The following is a 21,739-nucleotide window of genomic DNA, read 5'->3' on the forward strand; positions in this document are numbered from 1 at the left end:
GCAGCCGCGCCGAGCCACGTGAGGAGCCGAGACGGGCCATAAGCAGCAGAAGCCAGGAGCCGCCTGCAGCTGCTGACACCGGGAGCCACGGCCGGCAGGAGGCGCCCCTCTGCCCCCGGGGCTATTGCTGCGCCGCTGCTCCGAGCGCTCGCTGCCTGCGCCCGGGGCTGCCGTACTAACCTAACCCCCTTCTCCCTCCCCGTGTGAGACTCCCCCTCCCCCCCCCCCCGCCTGTGCCCCCCTCGCCCTACACCGGCCCTGCGGTGGGCAGCTGCCCTGGTTATCTTGGGGGGACAGGGGGCGCTGCAGCCCACGCACGTGAGCCCTGCGGGGTGGATGTGCCGAGGAGGAGGCGCCGAGCCAGCCCAGCCTTGGCTTTCGGGGGATGCCCAGCAGGGCAGCGATGACTTGAGGCTGCGCTTTGCCATGGATGGGATGACATGCTCCATGGTTGCTTTGGTGACGCTGGTGTTCTGGTGCCCGGGTCAGCCTGGGTGCATCGCCCGCCGCCCGGCCCTGCGAACGGGTCTCCCGGTGCTGCTGCCTCTGCTGCTGTCCGTGCCGGCCTTCCTGGGCTCCCCGATGGCAGGTAAGGAAACAAAAGGGAGCCGAGGCCCCATCCGTGGGCTCCTCTGCCTTGCACAGAGCAATTCTGTGCCAGGTTGCCTTGCCCATGGTTGCAGGTGTGGTCCCTATGGGGAGTGCTGTACTGAGGCTTCTTTGTACTGAGGACTCATGGCAAAATATGCCAGGGCTCTAATTTGTTCTGTGCCATGTACCAAAGGCCTCTGTGAGGTTGTGTTCTAGGCTATTTTGTGACTGATACTTTACTTTAAAAAAAATCTTAGAGCAATACTGCAAGCGCTTTTGGGATACAGGTTTGTCCCCCCCTCTCCCAGAGAGGACCGTGTTTATGTTAAAGGTGAAAGAGGGGAGAGAAACAGTATCTAACTACACTTGAATATGGTCATTCCTGTTCTACTGTGCCAAAACCCTCCTGCTTTGTGTACTGGGAAGACTGAAAGCAAGTCATTGTAACAAATCTCTGTACAGGGAATTAAAAAATATTTTTTGGAGATTAAAAAGAGAATGTGCTCCCCAAAAGGTTTTTTTGGAAAACATTTTTTTTTTTTTAATTTTAAGGCATAATTTCTTAAAATGAGCAGATAGCTACCTCGCTTTAAATAAGGCTGAGTGACTGCCTATTAGCATAGAATTAAGGATGTAATTCATATGGAGTGGTGTCGATTTCCCCCCATCCTTCTAAATCTGTCTGGTAATCGGGTGTTTCGGTCTTCTATGATGTCATCTGAAAGCTGATGTGCTCTTGGAGTCCATGAAGCGAATACATTTCCCACAACTTGCATGCTTCTGGAGGGATTGTTGGGCAGTCTGTGCATGCGTGGTGGTGTTGTTGTTTTTTTTTTTTTTAAATGTGCTTGGATATCCTGAATAGTATTGACATTTGGAAATGTCACAGCGTCAATCTGTAATAGCATTTTCAGGATTCCAGGTATATTGTTTTGTTTTCTGAGTGGAACCACAAAGTGCTGAAATTAGAAAACCTTGCCTAGTATGCAACTATTTTTAAAACAAACAAAAAATGTAAATATAGCAGTGAGACGACAACCGTCTGAAGCTGATTACTGTTAATGCTTTATATGGAAAGTTCATATTTTGTCAGTGCTTGAATTGCCAAGGACCTGGGTTTTTAATCCATTTTTGGCTCTAGCAGTTTAAATGAAACTGTAATGTAGTTGTTAAATTATATTACAAAGATGTGTCATACACACCATCTTCTTATTGTATCACTTATCAGTAGATACTTGTGCCTACTTGAATCAACAGATGACATTTCATAGAACAGACACCTTGTGTTGATGTATATTTTTGTTGAAATCCAAGTTAAGATTTTTATTTAAACACCTTCTTAGGTGATAATGATAACCTAATAAACAGTAAGACTTGCCTTAACCAACCGCCCAATGGACCAACCAAAGTTTGACATCTAGGAAAGGCTGATTTTCTTTTAATTAAGGGGTAGCAAAATTGAAGTGGCAATGACTGATGTATTTGTAAGTGTTGGATATATTTAAAAAAACCTTTTACAGATGGGAGGGTTACCCATTTTTGGTGATTCTCTGTGCATTTGTATATGTTCATTTATTGATACTTTATCTTCATCTTTGATATTAGTTCATATTGTGGTATTGCATGTTTAAGGTCTGATCCAACTCCTTTTGCAGCTGGGGGGGGATTTTCCACTTATTTTACACAGTTGGATTGGACTCCTATGAAGGTTGAAAACCTCCAGTAAATTTCAGAGATGCTATATGTAGAATAGAGTTTAGGTATGATGTCTTTAGGGAGGTGTCAAAGCGGTCTTTTTCTAGAGGATAGTAAAAATATTTTTAGCTCCTTATGACTTTAGACAGTAAGTGGAGTGTTACTTTTGTTTTAATTAGCAGCCTTTAATTGCAATGTCTTTGGGCCTCTGGACATAATATTTGTGGTGCTATTTTTATAATTAAACCAGTGTCTAGCCAGTGGAAGCTAATACTCAGAGCACATATGGCTCATTCACTGTGACGATTTTAATGTTAAAAGGTTTGGGGGTATTCAAAGAACACTGCAATAACAAAAATAAAGTTAGTCTGAAGTGCTTTATAAAAGATCAATACAGGAATCTGTCAACGACGTCTTATCCTTGTTCCCTATCCTAATCTTTGCTTTTGGTTTCACTAAAGAGTGTATGAAAACAAGAGGTGGTCATATGCCCCTATTAATATGCAGTAAACTTTGAGTATTCTCTTAGGATTGCCTGACAGGTAACACTGCTTCAGCATCTCTTCTTGGGTACAAATTCTTCTGATTGTCCGTGGCATTCATTCTTTAAATGTACCACATAAACTGTACAAGAAAATGAAATAACTGTTCTTTAGAGCAACTTGCTTACAATTGAAGTATCAGTAAAAGATTACTTTTTCTTAATTTACTTTCCGCAAAACTCTGACTTCTGAAAACCAGGAAATAGAGTGTTATGGTAAATGCCCACCCAACCTTAACTCTGCCCTCTTTGAGCAATACCCTATAACACACATACTCACTCTGCCTTTTCACTACAATATACAGATGCTATCTGCACCTGGCTTACACTCAAAGACTGAATCTATTTCCCCCTGACAGAATACCACACTTGTAAAATTTAACAGCCACTTCACACTCTTTTACAACCCCGTCACAACTGCACATAGGATACCACTTAAACCTATATCATTCTCTAGCTATCATTAAACCACAGACCGCTTTCCTATCCCACCTAACTAATGACAATATCCATGTCAAGAAGATCCGAGGGCCCTTCTGTTGACCCAAACTGCACAATTCTGTGTTGACATGATGCAGACTGGAACCTCAAAATACAGATGCACCTCTTTTCTTTGATTCCCACACATTGGGGTCCGCAGGCCCAGATCTCTTCATATCACAGTCTCAATTTGGCAATCCTCCTCAAATTAATCGCCAGATTTCCTCATATCACAAATGCACTTCCACCAACCTGCCCCAACTATTGCTTCGGCCATTCAGTTCAGCTTCATTTAACACCCTGAATGCAGCTGGAGTGCATGCAGATAATTCCCGGTGGCAATTGCCAGCTCCAGGGGGCAGAGTTAATGTGGTTATGTGTACCGTAACTCTGCGTTTTCAGAAGTTGGAGTTTTGCTGAACTCAATACTCTGGAAGGGCATGAGCTATCAGTAAGAACCCTTAATTCTGTGTTTAGTGAGGTTTTTTTTGGCCATTTAATTATTACAAAAGTTAGGGATTAACTTTCCTCCATGAAGTGGGGAGAAGTCCTAACGGATCCTGTGCATTCAGGTAGCAGATTGGGTCTAAGTTTGCTTCGTTGCTAAACTTTAGTCATTTGTATTTCAGACTTCCCTTTCTCTGGAGTTCTCCAGCTGGGGGTGCGGGCTCTGGGGTAGGGTGGATATGAGGGGATTGGGGGTATTGGGTGTAGGAGGGTGCTCCAGGCTGGAGCTGTGGGATTTCTCTGGAGGCTTCAGTATATTTGAGGTGCTAAACAGCAGAAATTGGGACAGTTGAGTGAAACATGTTTGAATGCTCACTTTAAAATAAGCGAGAAATGAGGGGTCAAGAGGGCCCAAGTTAAGTTTAAAGCTGTTTGGTGCCTATTTATGTACATCTGAAAATAATATAAACGTGCAGATCATCTCATAGAAGGGCATAATTTAGAAATAATGACACTTTCTATTGGTCTTGCTCAGTATGCTGCAATTTTCAAATGCTTCCAGCCTTTTTAGAAATCAGACTTTCATGGATGGTGCTCTTGATTGAGGACTACTTGCTTGCTAAATTAAAAAGGTAAGCTTGTGTGTGTGTGTGTGTGTGTGTGTGTGTGTGTGTGTGTGTCTTTTTTGTAGCAGAAAGAGGAATGGTCCCCCCCACAAAAAAGCCTGAAGATAGTTTTTGTATTTTGTAGAACAGCAGACTTAACTGACAGTATAGTAAGTTCTGATCTTACAATATAGCAAGATGACATTTTTGGTCTCTATTTACTGGGATATAAATGTTTCCAAGGAGAATGGGGTGGCCGAGTGGTTGAAACACTCTCCTTTTCTGTTTCTGACTATGTCTTAAACTTTGATTGTAAATGAAATGAGTGTTGTGTGTGCAGCTTCCCATGGGCAGCACTCTAAATCACATAACCATCGCACGTGGTTTGGCACAACTTGGCAGTGTCTGGAGACCAAAATCGAGCATTTATTGAGGAGGTCCCTGTAGGCTTGAGATAAGAACATTAGTGGGGCAAAAAGAGAAGCTTGCATGTCAGCTGCCCTTGCTTCCAGTTACTTAACTTTCCCAAGTGCACATACTCATTTTAAATCTGGAATTAATGTTGCATCAGGGAAGCTCGTGTGTTATAGCTGAGATAGAAGTCATGCGGCACAAGAAGACATAAAAATCCTGATCCATGTCAGAAGTCTGGTTTGAAGATGTTTTCAATTAAAAGCTGACAGTGACCTTATATCCTGTCCTTATGCTCAAAGATGAAACAGATTTGGGCTGCCAGCCATGGACTTCCAATTCTGCAAAGACGTAATATCTTCCATTCTTAAAGAACAAAAAAAAAGTTTCCTTTGTCTTTCCAGCATGCATGTGCTTTTTATAGTAACACAGTAAAAACTTATTTAAAGGCATATAAACTTAATTGCACTTCTATCAGAAAATGTTTTACCTAAAATTATTATAAATGAAAGAGGCTAGAGAATATTGTGTTTAAAGCTATCACTGGTCATAAAGAGGTAATATTCAGACCTGGGTCACGGGCAATGTGGCTTTTGGGGTGAGGGAGGTGGAGAGTGGAGAAACTCATATGGAGTGAAGAAAGAAGGAAAACATACCAGGATTTCTTTTAAAAATGGCAGTTGTTTGAAGTCTTCTGTGGGTTTGGACTAAATCCTGGTGAAACTGGATTAGTGGACAGAGGGCAGGTGAATGAAAATCAGAGGTGCCTGTTAAATACAGTTTATCACACACAGTCACCAACCACCACAAAAGTGATGTACATATATTTTAAAATGTTTTTAGCAACCCTATTCAGGTCTGTCACATCTTACATGAATTTAACATGCACGATTTCAGCTTTACACGGTCGGCAAAAACAAAAGAGAAAAATAACAATTTTAATACTGTACCTGTAGTGCGGGTGATTCCGCCCGCCATTACACTCAATGTAATTTTGACTATACGCGATTTTTCGCTTTACGGGCTGACTACAGAACATAACCCCAGCGTAAGATGCGACAGACCTGTAGTTATGAACTACTACATTTGTCTGATGGGAAGAAATAAAATTAAAGTAAGGAGCTTCACCTGCTAGCTTTCAAGAGATTATAAATGGCTTAAAAACCCAAGAGTTTTGAAGGAACTCAAATGTGAAATTGCTGAACTACTAACTGTGGTATGTAACCTATCTTTTAAATCAGCTACTGTACATGATGACTGGATGATACCTAATGTGACGACAATTTTAAAAAAAGGCTCCAGAGGTGATCCCGGTAACTACGGGCTGGTAAGCCTAACTTCAGTATAAGGTTGCCAAGTGTCCGGTTTTTGACTGGAATGCCCGGTCGAAAAGGGACCCTGGTGGCTCCGGTCAGCACTGGTGATCGGGCCGTTAAAAGTCTGGTTGGTGGCGCAGCGGGGCTAAGGCAGGCTCCTTGCCTGCCGTGGCTCCGCACGGCTCCCAGAAGCAGCGGCATGTTCCCCCTCTGGCTCCTAGGCATAGGAGCAGCCAGGGGGCTCCATGCCCTGCCCCAAACGTCAGCTCCGCTGCTCCCATTGGCTGGGAACCACAGCCAGTGGGAGCTGCAGGGGCGGCGCCTGCGGATGAGACAACACGCAGAGCTGCCTGGCTGTGCCTCCCTGTAGGAGCCAGAGGGGAGGCATACCTCAGGCAGCTCTCGGAAGCAGCGGCAAGTGCCACCCGGAGCCTGCACCCCTGATCCCCCTCCCACACTCCAACCCCCTTCCCCAACTCTGATCCCCCTCCCGCTCTCCGAATCCCACAACTCCAGCCCGGAGCACCCTCCTACACCCTATACTCCCAATCCCCTCATACCCACCCTACCCCAGAGCCCGCACCCCCAGCTGGAGAACTCACACACCCCCTGCGCCCAAACCCCCTGCCACAGCCCAGAGCCCCCTTCCACACTCCAAACCCCTCAGCCCCAGCCTGATGCCTCCGTCTGCACCCCAAATCCCTTATCCAGAGCCCTCACCTCCTCCAGTGCCCCAAACCCTGGCCCCAGCCCTGATCCCCCTTCTGCCCTCCTACACCACAAATCTCTCATTGCCAGCCCCACCCCAGAGCTTGCACCCCCAGACGGAGCCCTCCCACACACCAACCCCCTGCCTCAGCCCAGAGCCCCCTCCCATACTCTGAACCCCTTGGCTTCAGTCCCCAGCATGGAGCCCCTTCCTGCAGCCCAAATCCCTCATCCCTGGCCCCATCCCAGAGCTCGCAGCCCCAACCAGAGCCCCCACCACCTCCTGCACCCCAACCCCCTGAGCCAGCCTGGTGAAAATGAGTGAGTGAAAGTGGGGAGAGCGAGCGTCGGGGTGGGATGGAGTGAGAAGGGGCGGGGCCTCAGAGAAGGGGCGGGGTAGAGGGCAGAGCAAGGTTGTTTGGTTTTATGCGAGTAGAAAGTTGGCAACCCTACTTCAGTACCAGGGCAAATTGGTTGAAACTATAGTAAAGAACAGAATTATCAGACACGTAAATGATCATGAATTGTTGGGGAAGAGTCAACATGGTTTTTGTAAAGGGAAATCACGCCTCACAGTTCTACTAGAATTCTTTGAGGGGAGTCAACAAGCATGTGGACATATAGTGTACTTAGATTTTCAAAAAGCCTTTGACAGGGTCCCTCACCAAAGGCTCTTAAGCAAAATAAGCTGTCATGGGATAAGAGGGAAGGTCCTTTCTTGGATCGGTAATGTTAAAAGATAGGAAACAAAGGGTAGGAATTGGTCCTCTGCAAGGCCTAAAATTCTTGTGTGTGGTGCCTAGATCAGGATTTAGATCCTGCCCTCCCATATGGTGGTGTAATTCCAGGTTGCCTCAGGTGGAGGCCTTTCTTGGACTTTAAAGGAGCACAAAATGTTATGTGGTGAGGGAGAAGATGACGTACAGGGGAGATATGGGGATAGTGGATGGGATACTTCTGATAAGTTCTGCTATGTGGGGAGTGTGTTAAAGATATTCTTATGAGATTAGGAAGAGCAAACGCCACTTTTGGAAGGCTGAACAATATTTGGTCAAACAGGTCTCCACACCAAACAAAAGGTCAGGTTATTCCATGTGATTGTACTGAGCACGCTACTGTATGGAAAAGAGACCTGGCCGATGACAATGGCTAACAAAGAGGTTGGAGGCTTCCCATCACAGATGCCTGAGGATGACATCATACATTTCATGGAAAGACAAAATAGCAAATCGGAGAGTCAGGAACTGACAGAGTAGGACAGGTTAGAAAATATGATCCAAGTAAGAAGGCTCAGGTCACTGGGATGTGTACACCAAATGGAAGATGGGAGCCACGTTAAGCAAGCATTGTGGGAGGAAAGTGAAAATGAGACAGGCCAAGGTAGAACTTCCAGAAGACTGTGACAGATGATATTGAATGTGCTGCCATCAGCTGGGAAGAAGAACTACAACTAGTGAGCGACCATAATCAATGGATGAACTGGACTGATCAGTGCATCGGCGGCACAGGCAGAACTAAGGTCTAAGGTAAGGTGTGGGGTGGTAAACCTTCCAATCAGAGCCATGATTAAAGGAAGAGATCTTAATTATTCAGAAAAATGTAGGTATTACCTCAGATTTTTCAGTCCTAGTAAACATTAAGGTAGCTTTGGTGGAGCCTCTGTGACCTGGCATCGCCTACAACTGTAGGTTTGGCAACATCTGAATTGGCCCAGAAAACTTAAAAGAATAACCTGTTTTTAAAACTGTGTTTTTTAAAGCTGTAAGGGTGGAATCCTGGCCTTATTGAAGTCAATGGCAAAACCCTCATGACTTTGATGGGGCTATGCAAGAGAGTTTATAGTCAATGTTCACCATCCTCTATCTTCTACTGAAAACATTGGAAAGTTTATTAAAACTAGAATAGAAATATCAGTTCAGGTTTTAGCACTTATTGATGCTAGTTGTTTCTGGCAAAGGAATATCCAATACCAGTAAATCCAACCAGGCTGGGTGTGTCTCAGAGTAATAAGTTCATGTATTTTATTTTGTGTGCATTGTGTGATTCAGAGTTCCTGTTCACAAGTTTTATTTTGGGAAAGAAACATTTTTGTGATAAGCATGCAGGGATTTTTTAAGCATTATTTATGTGCAAGTAGGGCAAATGAAACAGTAGTTACCAGATTTTTCATAAAGTGTTTTCAGTAATTGTTTTAGGTTCAGTGGTAATTTTAGTTGGCCTAGCGTAACCCCCCTTGTAATGATGTAAGCTCAAATAGTGTTACTTGATAGAAAACAGACTATTCATATAACTTGCATCATTTTTTTTAAAATGAACTCTTCGCACAGTATTCCTTATTGATTTATATTCTGGATAACATATTTTAAGTAAAACTCAGGTCTCTGTATAATGGGCTCTTAAAAGCAAACCAGGTGGTTACTTCAAACCGGTAAATACTAGAGTTTTGTGTGTGTACATATTACAGAATGTATTGTTTTCTGACTTCAAAAATGCATGGTATTGAATTTAAAGTTGATATTTTAAGCTCAGTCTCCCTTCCTCAAATCAGTGGTTCACACTTTTATTTCTCTGGAGAGTATTTCTCTGGAATATTAAAAAATCTCTACATGTGCATATTCAAACATGGGGAAGATCTAACAAACAACCTCCACAAGCGTTTCTCAGCTGTCAGTCTGTGACCTAAAGTGTAGTAGTAAATTTCTGCTTTGTTTTTCTGCTCCATCTCTTTTCTTCCCTTCTGTCTTGTGGGATTTTTTTTTTAATGTTTTCATCTCTCCCCCTTCTTTTGTGTGTGTCCTCTGCTCCCCTTTCCTTTCCTATGTGCCATCCTCCCCTCTGTCATGCTTCAGCTGCTACACTGGAGTGAAACTGACAGGAGCCTGGTCAATTTCATGCTTCCTCTTCTTGGATCACAGAAATGCTATGTAAACAGGAGGATAGGATTCCAGTCTTGTCAGTTTTACACTATTCACAGCTTTTCCAGGCCCTACATAATAAGAATGAAACTGTCTAGGCTTGGGTCAGTTTCTTTGGGAATACTGTGGTCCCATGGGGGAATTTTTAGAAAGGAGAGGAAGAGCAAATGCAGGATATCTGCAGTCCCTTGCCAAACTTAAACTTTTCCCCTTCTCATCATTCACTGCAAGTCAGTTTGTTAAGGAAAACTACATATAAATTTGTCTAAATAACCTTTGCTATTGATAAATGTTATACAAGCAAAACTTATACTGACACTGTATGAAATGACAGTTCTGTGACATCTGATTAACTAAATTGGGTTGTAAAGTAGCCTATATCAGGTAGTATGAAATGATATTTTGAGTAGTTTTCTGTGACCTCTAAAAGATGATGCCATCCAAGCTAAGTTTTTTTGGCACTAAATGGAAATTGAAAGCACTCAGTACCATGTATGACCTACAATATATGACTGTTGAAAAAACCATCTGTCAGTACTGGGGAAGAAATTTTCTCTAGTGAGTAGAGCACCTAATCCATCAACTTCTGCAAAATGTAAGGTTTCATTTAAAAAGAACAACCACCACCAAACTTTTGGTAACCTTTTATGACACTGAAATAAACCTTAACGTGAAGTTGGTCTTTACAGCTTCTGGCACTTTTCCCATCAGCCAAAGAGTGAAACTGACAATGCTGTGGTCTGTTTTGTTGTTGTGATTCCAAACCCAGTGGGCAGCAGTGAAACTGACAAATTGGAAACAGCTGAGGTGAACTCACCTGTGATTAGGAAAGCTGAACTGAATTAGGCAAAGGGCTTACTCACCATGGAGAAAATGTAGGTTTTTCTCGGAGTTGCTTCTTGTCTGTACGGCTGCTTGCAGTAAAGAGTACTATTTTAAGTATGGGGGGGGGGGGGGGGAAGTGAACAGGTATGTCTCTGTACATAGAAGGCACAGATCTGTGAAATAAGCAAGTACTATTCTTATGTAGTAACTTCTCGGAGTAGAATGGCACTTACCTCACAGGCGTGCTGGGAATTAGGTAAATCTTCTTACCCCATTAATTTAGCTTTGGAAGAATCAGATAGGGAGAAGAAGTCCTCCCCCTCCCCCCCCCCCCGGGGTTAAAAAAAAAAAGAGAATGCAGAAAGCATGCCAGAAATCCTGAGCTGTGGTAGGTTATGCATTCTGCCTCTCAAGTTTGAGACACTGCACCGTGAACAGTTCCAATTATTATAAATTGATACTATACTAACATGCACAAATAATTCAACAGGTAAGACTTCCCATTTAGTTTGTTTACCCTAATATGACTCTAATTAGACCTCAAATTTGACAAGTAAAACCACCCACTCTGAGAAATAATTCAGTCTCTGGGCTCAGGCCATAATTTTCTTTTACGCAAAGATTGTCAAACAGTAATGAATTATGATATGAATATGATGTTGTGTTTATATCGGGCATTGTTCTACCAAAATCATACTACAGTTGAGTCTTGTTTAAAACTACATAGTAAACTGGGGGAAAATATTCCACTACAGTTCGTAGCATCTATCGAGGTGGAACAGTCTCCTTTGTGACTGCTCTAATTATGATTGGACTATCACATGAGTTTAAGACCTGCGCAAGTAACCTATACCAATTCTAAATCAACTCTGGGAGTCAGGACAAAAAAAGTGAAGACAATGTCAGTATTGCCAGATTGAGCAGTAGAATACTTACAAGGAAAGAAGGGACTTTGCCAAAATAGGCTTTCACTGAAATGCGTGGTCCTTCTGTCACGTTTCTTTACTCTGGTTTAAAAGACTCAGGCCACTGCTTTGTGTTTTGGATCATTAACTGATTACTGAGGATTTGTACTGTCATTAACAATATAAACAGGGAAAATCTCCAGCAAGTGTGCACTTCAGTGTATATAATCTTAGTCATATGTTCCATTCAGTTCTGGGTTTTTATCCACACTGATATGAGATGAATGAATATCTGTTCTATCTGATATTGAGTTGAAGGTTAATATTTGTTACTTTTCTCTCTAGGCTGCTGTTTAATCATGCAGAGGTGCTAACATAGTGGTCTCTGTGAGGTACTGTGATAAGTGATCATGCCAAGATCTTGCCTGACACTGACTTTAGCTCTAATTATGCATGGTTTATGTAAAGCACTTTTGGAGCTGACTGGTCAGGCTTTTAATGCTCTTGTTTCTGTCACTTTAAATGCAGAATCTTCTGTTCAAAAAAAGATTGGCTCAAGACTTTTATTAATACAGCACCATGTAAATCTAAACTTGCTGGTGTACAGAAAATCTGTAAGTATGGGAAAGCAGCAGTTTTTTTTTGATAGATTTTTATCATCTGTATATTTTGGTGATCTTATCAGTGTCACTACTGGCAATAATAAATTGGTCTCTGTGGTTCATATCTTACTATTTGGGTTTTCTCTGAAATCCCTTAAATTTCAAATAATTATCTAGACATATGTGATATGGTGAGTGTTACTTAATTTTTATCAGGTATGAATCATGTAAAGGGTTTGAAACCCAACTCCATTAGCCTGAAAATTATGGAAGTCAGCCATGGGTGGGGGGCAAATATATAGATCATGGTAGCAAGGTTCTTGTCTGAGAGGAAAGGGCATAATCAGCTGGCATGCTTGAGGTGGTTTTGATGAGTCGTTCCCCCCCCCCCCCCCCTCCGGGTGCAGCCTGGAACTGGGGTAACACTGAGCCCTCTGACTCACCAGCCTGGTTTGCCCCTCTCACTGTGCTGCTGTGACAAACTGCAGACCGCTCCTGGTCCTACACTTCCACCAGCATTCACACAGGCAGGGATACTCCAGCTGCAGTTACTGAATGAACCACCAGTAGAGAGGCTACAGCCAAAATACCCCCAGCTCCCCATCACAGGACCCCAGAGCTGTACCGCCCTACTCAGGTCAAAAACCCGACCAGTATGAATCATTACCCAGTTCGCCCCTCCCTTGATGTGGAGAGGAATATGCACAACAAACCTGTGTTAACCAAGCTGAGATTTTCCCAAACACGTCACTCAAAAACGCACTGGTTAAGATAAAACATAAAACAAGTTTATTAACTACAGTAAGATGGATTTTAAGTGATTATAAGTGATAGTAAACAGATCAAAGCAGATTACCTAGCAAATAAACAAAAACGTGAACTAAGCCTAATATACTGGATAGATAGGATCTGAATTAGCAATTTCTCACCCTGACTGATGATACAAGCAGGCTTACAGATTCTTGAGGTACAAGCTTCATTTGCTTCGCAGCCTGGGTCCACCTCCCCTGTTCCAAGTCCTTTGTTTTCCAGAGTTTTTTTCAGGTATTGAGTTGTGGGGGAATGAAGACAAAGCATGATGTCACTCCCCAGTTTATATAATTTCTCCATATGGCGGGAACCCTTTCTTCCAAGCTAAGTTCCCAGCCTAGTTTGTAGAAAAATACAGGTACCAAAGTGAAGTTCAGTGTCACGTGGTCTGGTCACATGCCTTTGCATGACTTGCTGAGTCATAGCAGCCATTATTCGTAGGCTGGCTGAAGCGTTCCCAGATGAGGACAAACCTATTCCATGGAGGTCCATTGTCTTTGCTGATGGGCCATTAGCACTGTCTAGCTCAGAGGTGGGCAAACTTTTTGACTTGAGGGCCGCATCGGGTTTCGGAAATTGTATGGAGGGCTGGTTAGGGGAGGGGGTCGTGGCCTGGCTCCCACCCCCTATCCACACCCCCCGCCCCGGGACCCCTGCCCCCTCCAACCACCCCTCCTCCCTGTCCCCTGACTGCCCCCACTGGCCCATCCAAACCCCTTCTCATTGCTGACTGCCCCCCTGGACTCCTGCCCCATTCACACCTCCACCCCCCCCCCAACTCCCCTGCCCCCTTACCGCGCTGCCTCGAGCACTGGTGGCTGGCGCGCTACAGACGCATCGCTCGGTTGGAGCCAGCCACGCCGTCGCCACTGCGCAGCACAGAGCACCGGGTCAGGCTGGGCTTTGCATCTGCGCTGCCCCAGAAGCTTGAAGCCCACCACCCAGAGCATTGGGCCGGCGGCGGGGCGAGCTGAGGCTGCGGGGGAGGGGCAACAGCAGGGGAGGGGCTGGGGCTAGCCTTCTGGGCCAGGAGCTCAGAGGCCGGGCAGGAGGGTCCTGTGGGCTGTAGTTTGCCCACCTCTGGTCTAGCTTCTTCATTATTGTACCTGAAAGGCTAGTTGTGGGTGTTTCCAACTTCAACATCTTTCAGTAACACATACATAGCAAAACTTCACATACAATTATAGCACCTACAATCCAATGAGCTATTAATGATTAGCAGATCAAGACTTTTAGAATGATACCTCACAAGGCATACTTTGTACAAAACATATAATTATATGACAGTGTTGAATATGGGGGTGCCAGGGTGTTGCTTTGCGGCACAGTGTGTCACAGTGGTAAAGGACTTTTCTTGCTACTGGTGCTTCCTGAGATGCAGGGAACAGGAATGAATTACAAACATCTGTTATGGCTGGTCTAGATATACTTGGTCCTGCCTCAGTGCAGGGGGCTAGATTAGATGATCTTTTGAGGTCCCTTGCAGCCCTACGCTTCTGTGAGTCTGTGAACCTGAAGTAGTACCAGACCAGGGGTTCTCAACCTTTTTCTCTCTGAGGCCTTCTTCAACAGGCTATAAAAACTCCAGGGGCCAGTGCTGGGGGTAGGGGCGGCTCCAGGCACAAGTGCAGCAAGCACGTGCCTGGGGAGGCAAGCCGCCGTGAGGGCAGCAGTCAGGTAGCCTTCAGCAACATGCCTGCGGGAGGTCCGCCAGTCCCACGGCTTCGGCAGCAATTCGGTGTCGGGTACGCCGAAGGCGCGGGACTGCCAGATCACCCACAGAAACGCCGCCGAATCCGCGTGACCAGCAGACTGCCCGCAGGCATGCCACTGAAGGCTGCCTGACTGCCGTGCTTGGGGCGGCAAAAAACATAGAGCCGCCCCTGCTATGGGGGGGCCCCTCAGGGCAGGGGCCTTGGGCATAGGCATAGTTTGACTTCTATTTGGTGGAGGGGGCAGGGGCCAGTGGGGCTCAAGGCACCTCTGCATTGCGGGGTCCAGGGAAGGAGTGCCACCTTCACCCCTTGACTCACCTCAGCAGGCCACCAAGCCTGTCTGGATTGGGGGCGGGGTGCAACCAAAAATTATAACTGAAACGTGGGGGGGCGTAGCTCAAAAAGTTTGAAAACAGCTTAGGGTGCAGGGAAGGGGGTAGCTAGGGTGTGTGTGTGGGCATGGGGGTAGCTCAGGGTATAGGGAGAGGGGTATTAGGGGCTGTGTGCTGGGAGGACTCCTCTGCGGTCCCTGTTCCCGGAGGGATCTGCCAGCCATGGAGCTGGGTCTCCCCACCCAGGTGGCTCTTACCGGCTGCCTCTGTGGGTAGGCTCACTGCTTAGTGAAGAGGGAGAAACAGTAACAGGAAACTTGGAAATGGCAGAGATGCTTAATGACTTCTTTGTTTCGGTCTTCACCGAGAAGTCTGAAGGAATGCCTAACATAGTGAATACTAATGGGAAGGGGGTAGGTTTAGCGGATAAAATAAAAAAAGAACAAGTTAAAAATCACTTAGAAAAGTTAGATGCCTGCAAGTCACCCGGGCCTGATGAAATGCATCCTAGAATACTCAAGGAGCTAATAGAGGAGGTATCTGAGCCTCTAGCTATTATCTTTGGAAAGTCATGGGAGACGGGAGAGATTCCAGAAGACTGGAAAAGGGCAAATATAGTGCCCATCTATAAAAAGGGAAATAAAAACAACCCAGGAAACTACAGACCAGTTAGTTTACCTTCTGTGCCAGGGAAGATAATGGAGCAAGTAATTAAGGAAATCATCTGCAAACACTTGGAAGGTGGTAAGGTGATAGGGAACAGCCAGCATGGATTTGTGAAGAACAAATCATGTCAAACCAATCTGATAGCTTTCTTTGATAGGATAACAAGCCTTGTGGATAAGGGTGAAGCGGTGGATATGGTATACCTAGACTTTAGTAAGGCATTTGATATGGTCTCGCATGATATTCTTATCGATAAACTAGGCAAATACAATTTAGATGGGGCTACTATAAGGTGGGTGCATAACTGGCTGGATAACCGTACTCAGAGAGTTGTTATTAATGGTTCCCAATCCTGCTGGAAAGGCGTAACGAGTGGGGTACCGCAGGGGTCTGTTTTGGGACTGGCTCTGTTCAATATCTTCATCAACGACTTAGATATTGGCATAGAAAGTACGCTTATTAAGTTTGCGGATGATACCAAACTGGGAGGGATTGCAACTACTTTGGAGGACAGGGTCATAATTCAAAATGATCTGGACAAATTGGAGAAATGGTCTGAGTTAAACAGGATGAAGTTTAACAAAGACAAATGCAAAGTGCTCCACTTAGGAAGGAAAAATCAATTTCACACATACAGAATGGGAAAAGACTGTCTAGGAAGGAGTACGGCAGAAAGGGATCTAGGGGTTATAGTGGACCACAAGCTAAATATGAGTCAACAGTGTGATGCTGTTGCAAAAAAAGCAAACATGATTCTGGAATGTATTAACAGGTGTGTTGTGAGCAAGACACGAGAAGTCATTCTTCCGCTCTACTCTGCTCTGGTTAGGCCTCAGCTGGAGTATTGTGTCCAGTTCTGGGCGCCACATTTTAAAAAAGATGTGGAGAAATTGGAAAGGGTCCAAAGAAGAGCAACAAGAATTATTAAAGGTCTTGAGAACATGACCTATGAAGGAAGGCTGAAAGAATTGGGTTTGTTTAGTTTGGAAAAGAGAAGACTGAGAGGGGACATGATAGCAGTTTTCAGGTATCTAAAAGGGTGTCATAAGGAGGAGGGAGGAGGGAGAGAACTTGTTCACCTTAGCCTCTAAGGATAGAACCAGAAACAATGGGTTTAAACTGCAGCAAGGGAGGTCTCGGTTGGACATTAGGAAAAAGTTCCTAACTGTCAGGGTGGTTAAACACTGGAACAAATTGCCTAGGGAGGTTGTGGAATCTCCGTCTCTGGAGATATTTAAGAGTAGGTTAGATAAATGTCTATCAGGGATGGTCTAGACAGTATTTGGTCCTGCCATGCGGGCAGGGGACTGGACTCGATGACCTCTCGAGGTCCCTTCCAGTCCTATAATCTATGAAAGGGGGCTGGGAGCTGAGGACCAGCTTCCACCTGGAGCACCAGCAGGAGAGGAAGGAATGCTGCCTGCTCCATAGCACCAGCCCTGCACTGCCCGGCTCCGGCTTTCTACCTCCGACCTGGTCAGGGGGTGGGGAGAAGAGATGGGGAGGGGACTGGGGGAGGTGTGGAGATGTCACCGGGACTGCCGTGATCTTGTGTTGCAGTTTGGGGGGGGGGGCAATGCCCTCCATGTCCCCAACTCTGGCCATGGGCTCAGGGCTTCTGCCCTACAGGGAGCATCAGGGCTCTGAGATTCAGCCCCACACCTCCAGGCTTCAGCCCCGTGGGGGGCGCTGAGGCTCGGGGTTTCAGTCCTGCGGCCCCCTTGAAAGGGCTTGCAGGCCCACAGGGGGCGGAGGACCCCTGATTGAGATGACAGCATTGTCTTGATAACTGGCAGGCAGATGCCCTTGATGAAGATTGGGGTTAGTGCTAGGGCTGGCTACTTGAAGTGTTTGCTTCTTCCTAATATCATCACTTCCCTCCTGAATTAAGCCTGAGCCATGTATGTTTTTTTTAATCTAGGTGCCGGTCATTCAGGTAGAGTGATATCTATGATTACTGCATTTGCTTATGACATTTAAGGCTAAATGTTGTCATATTGATGGGATTTGAACTTGAGGTATCTCATGACTGCTTGTAGAAGCTTAATGTACAAGGGATATGAATGATACCTGGTTAAATGCATGGATCTAATTCCTATTTAAAATAAATTTCAGTTCATTATATTAATACTCCAACAGAACAATGTACTACTTGGGTGTTTAAAATCATGCAGACTTGAATGTTTTGCTTTAGTGTGCCTTGCAAGGCATGCAAGAATTTTGTCATGTTCTCCCTAAGGTGTAAAGACAGAGTGAATTTAGAAAAAAATCTGTTGGTTGTTGGTGGTTTGTTTTACTGTTTTATATATCTATATCTTCTGTCATTTCTTAGAATTGCAAATGTAATTTGACTAATAAGGAACAAAACAAGAGATTTTTTTTTTATCAACTTGGATTAGAACTGGTTAAATCAGGAGGAAAAAACCGTCAGCCTTATTAACATACTAGACTGGTTTAACATACTAGAAAGTTAGTGGACCATGGTTTGAATCTTGGCATTGCAGCTGGATAAAGAATTGCAAGCATATTTAGTGGTGGATATTGAGATTTTAGGTCTATAATAGCTAGACAAAGGAATTGTTTTGTAAAAATGCTTCTTGTGGAAGGATAGAAACGGTGATTAAGTTACATGAGTTGATAGAGCAAAACTACTTAGATGATCAGCACTAAAAATCAGTAATGTTTGAGGCTTCAGTATTGGGGAATTTAAATATTAATCTGTTAGTAATTTTTGATAAAACCAAAATTTAAGCAAGTAAGCCATTAAATGATTTGCTTGATAAACTTTTTTCAAACACAATTTTTTGTTGAAAAATGATTTTTTTTTAAAATAGTTTTTCTTGACAAATTGTTAACATTACATTTATCACAATTGTTATAAAAGCTGTCAAGACCTTTTTTGTTTTCATTTACTGAAATCCAAGCTTTTGGTAGAGAAAAAGCTTGAATTTAAATAATAATAATAATAATAAAAAAAAAAAAGGGGGGGGGGGGGAACCAAACCATGGTTCTGCTTTGAACTCTTAAAAGTGCAAACAACTTCAAATTATTTAATAAAACTGTATTCTTGACCAGTTCTAGAAATCAGCTATTTAATACTTGATGTAAACTATTTTTAATCCTAAAATGATATTAATAGTAGCATTGAGATATGTAAATGTCCTAGAATGTTTTCTTTTGTAAATAAAAATCAGTGGAATGAAGCAAACTACCTTTTTTTGATAATTTAGCAATACTATATATGTTCTTGTACTAGTTTAGTGTTTCATAGGTATTTAGTATTTCATATTTTGCAACATACTCTCTGCAGCTGTTTGCCATGCTAGATGATGCAATAACTTTTTTGTCATAGAATATTTCAGATTATCACATAGTATATTGCAGGGTACAATTCAGGGAATTGAAGTGTGCTTCTGAAATTTAAGATGTACTAAATGTGTCACAGATGTTGTTTTGCCTGGCCTTGCAAGTGGGACTTGAATTGACTTTCTCAGCTGCAGGGACATCACTGGGAGTTGGTTACAGTGTGTTTTTATGGGAGCCAAGTCATTGGAAGAATACGCTAACAAGGCGCATGCTGTGATTAAGCATTCACTTTAGATTTAAAAAACAACAATTCCCAAACCCTAATTAGACTCAATTAAAAAATTGTATCTCAGTGTAGCCACTAGTACAGCATGCCTGCTCTTTATTTATTCACTAATATGCATAAACAAAGAAGCCAAACATCAGGTTACGTAACTTCTGGATGGTTATCAATAACAGTTGCTTGTTAGGAAGCACCAATTAAAAAAATCAATCATTTGATCCACAGTTGTATCTGAAGTTACCCAAACTGAAATACATGAACTGGGTAAGATACAGCTATCTCCCTGACTCTTACAGAAAAATCATTTAAAAAATGTTAATATATAGCAGCCTATCAAACTCCTGCTTGGAGGCTGTAGGAAAAATGATGACCCAGAATCTAATAATAATGCTCTTTTTGGAACAGCTGTTATGCTTCTCTTGAAATAAATGGCAAAACCTCCACTGACTCAAATGGAAGCAGGATTGAGCCCTCTGTCTCTCCTTTGGCTTGGGAGATTACATATAAATAAAGAGTTTTAGTGATGGAGAATGTTGGTCTGTGTGATAACTGGCTTGGAGATAACTTGTGAAAAAATAAATCAAGATAGTTGTTTCTCTGTCTCTGCAAAAACAAAAAACAAAACAAAAAAACACCATGTGGAGTATGACAACTGGAAGAGTAACATCCAGTCTAAGAAATCAAAAAGCTTTTGGTTGACATCTCACACTCTTGTAAGGTAGTTTTGGGACCTCTGACTGTGTAGGTTTCTGTGGGTGGGAGGGGAAGGCATTATCACTTGCATACAGGCAGCCTATCTGAAAAGGCAGCTAGGTGTAGGTTTAAACATGGATTTCTGCAGTGGTGAAAACTTTCTAATCAATTCATGTAGTCTGGTATGAATGTTAATATATTAGGATTAAATCTCTAACATGTTTCATAAATTTCCGTGCCATGTTTGCCATTTATGTTCTAAATCTGAGTTGAGCTGGGAGGGAACAAATCTCTCAGTAGTTCTGTTAACTCTATTCTGAAATATAATATTTTGGTTCTCTGTATTCTGTCAAGTGAAATGATGTTGGCACCATCACAAGAAGAGAATTATACTGACATTGTCCTTTCTGTGGTTATATCAACTAAACTACACCTCATTTTCTTCACTGCTGAAGAACAAAGCAAAACCAGTTTATGCCTCGGTTTTCTTTTTTTCATGTTTTATTTCAGTAGTGTCTAGAGTCCCTGCAAAGTGCCATATAAAGACATCGGAGAGAGTCCCCAGTCCAAAGAATTTACCACTTTATTTATTTGAGATTTTACACAACGATTATGACAAAAGCAGGGAATGAGGAAGGGAGGATGAGGTTAATGGAAATAAGATCAAGGATTTAAATAGATAGCTATTGAACAGCCACTACCAATATTTAATACCAAATTAAAAAATAGCTGTAGCTGACTTTTTTTTTTTTTTTAAGGCATCATTATTGAAGTGGGTTTTGAGGAGAGGGTAGTGAATTTATGGATTTATTCAAAGGGTGTCCTCTGCAGGATGGGCAGTTTGCCAGGAGGGGCAGGGATGATTGTGAAAGAACCTGATGAATAGGTAGAGAAGGCCAGCATTAATGGCAGAGCAAAGTGGATTGTGACATAAGAAGTGAGAGGTCACATAGCAATGGGAAGACGTGAGAAAGACTTGAAGGTGAAGACAAACTTGAATCTTAGCCCGTGGAACAATTCAAAGAGGGGAGGGATGGCCTATTTCTGGGGCCTTGAATGACCAAGGTTCCACCCCTGACACCAGGTGCAAGTTTTGTCCTGGCATCCTCATAAGTTGACAGTATCTCAGACAGTTTTACTCTCCATTTTCAATGCTCCAGCTGACAATTCAGCAAAGACAGATGGTAGGGAATACCTGTACAGGTGGTTAAATGTAGATGAGATCCTGAATGAAACTGACTGATTTACTGAAAGGTGCTCACAACATATAGGATGCCTTTATGGTTTAGTCATTTGAATCTTCCTCGCTGCTGACATATGACCAGCGAGCTGTATTGGTAACTTTGACTCTCATGGAAAGTGAGGATTTCTCACCAAACCTCATTTATAAAAATGATGGATTGGGCAAAATCCTAGGTTTTGGAAACCTAATCACGTAAAACCATAGTGAATTAGGAATGGAATCAAACATCTACAACAGCTTGAATGAAGGCAATGCTGTGTTCCGGTTAATGCTCTTGACTTGTCCAACTAAATTATGTTTTGAATAATTAAGTTTTTGACAATTACTTTTGGGCACAAATAAGTTTTGCTGGTACCCAGACAAAGATTTTTAGTACAGTGACCCAAGAGCCTATTTTTCTACCAACCTGGAAGCAGATGGGAAGCACTCATTTCTTCGTGATTCTATTCCTTAGATATGCAAGATAAGGAGATGGCTTACAGTGGGTGATATTGCTAAAGGCACCAGTCAATTTAAAAAGTATATCTTTAGTCGCCTATCTACTGATTTTACCTTGCTATAATAGTGAATGTTGTCACTTGGCTTGAAGTCTCTCAGGGAAAGCTTCTAAGTAAATAGCTACAAAAAGTACTGGGTTGTTTGTGCCAAAG

General features: G+C 43.3%; 1 protein-coding gene across 2 annotated transcripts in view; it reads left to right on the forward strand.

The window, feature by feature from the left end:
* The first annotated feature begins 211 nt into the window (after positions 1 to 211).
* The window catches only part of KIAA1549 (KIAA1549 ortholog), a 226,369-nt gene continuing 204,841 nt past the window's right edge, over positions 212 to 21,739 (forward strand). The window contains exon 1 of one of the 2 annotated variants that reach the window (XM_054033541.1): positions 212 to 589. In XM_054033541.1, the coding sequence (XP_053889516.1) occupies positions 337 to 589 (253 nt within the window). In that variant the 5' untranslated portion in view covers positions 212 to 336. The remainder of the gene's footprint in view (positions 590 to 21,739) is intronic. The other variant, XM_054033531.1, reaches the window with a different exon arrangement.

The sequence above is a fragment of the Malaclemys terrapin genome, chromosome 1 (assembly GCF_027887155.1).
Source record: "Malaclemys terrapin pileata isolate rMalTer1 chromosome 1, rMalTer1.hap1, whole genome shotgun sequence".
NCBI classification, from domain to species: domain Eukaryota; kingdom Metazoa; phylum Chordata; order Testudines; family Emydidae; genus Malaclemys; species Malaclemys terrapin.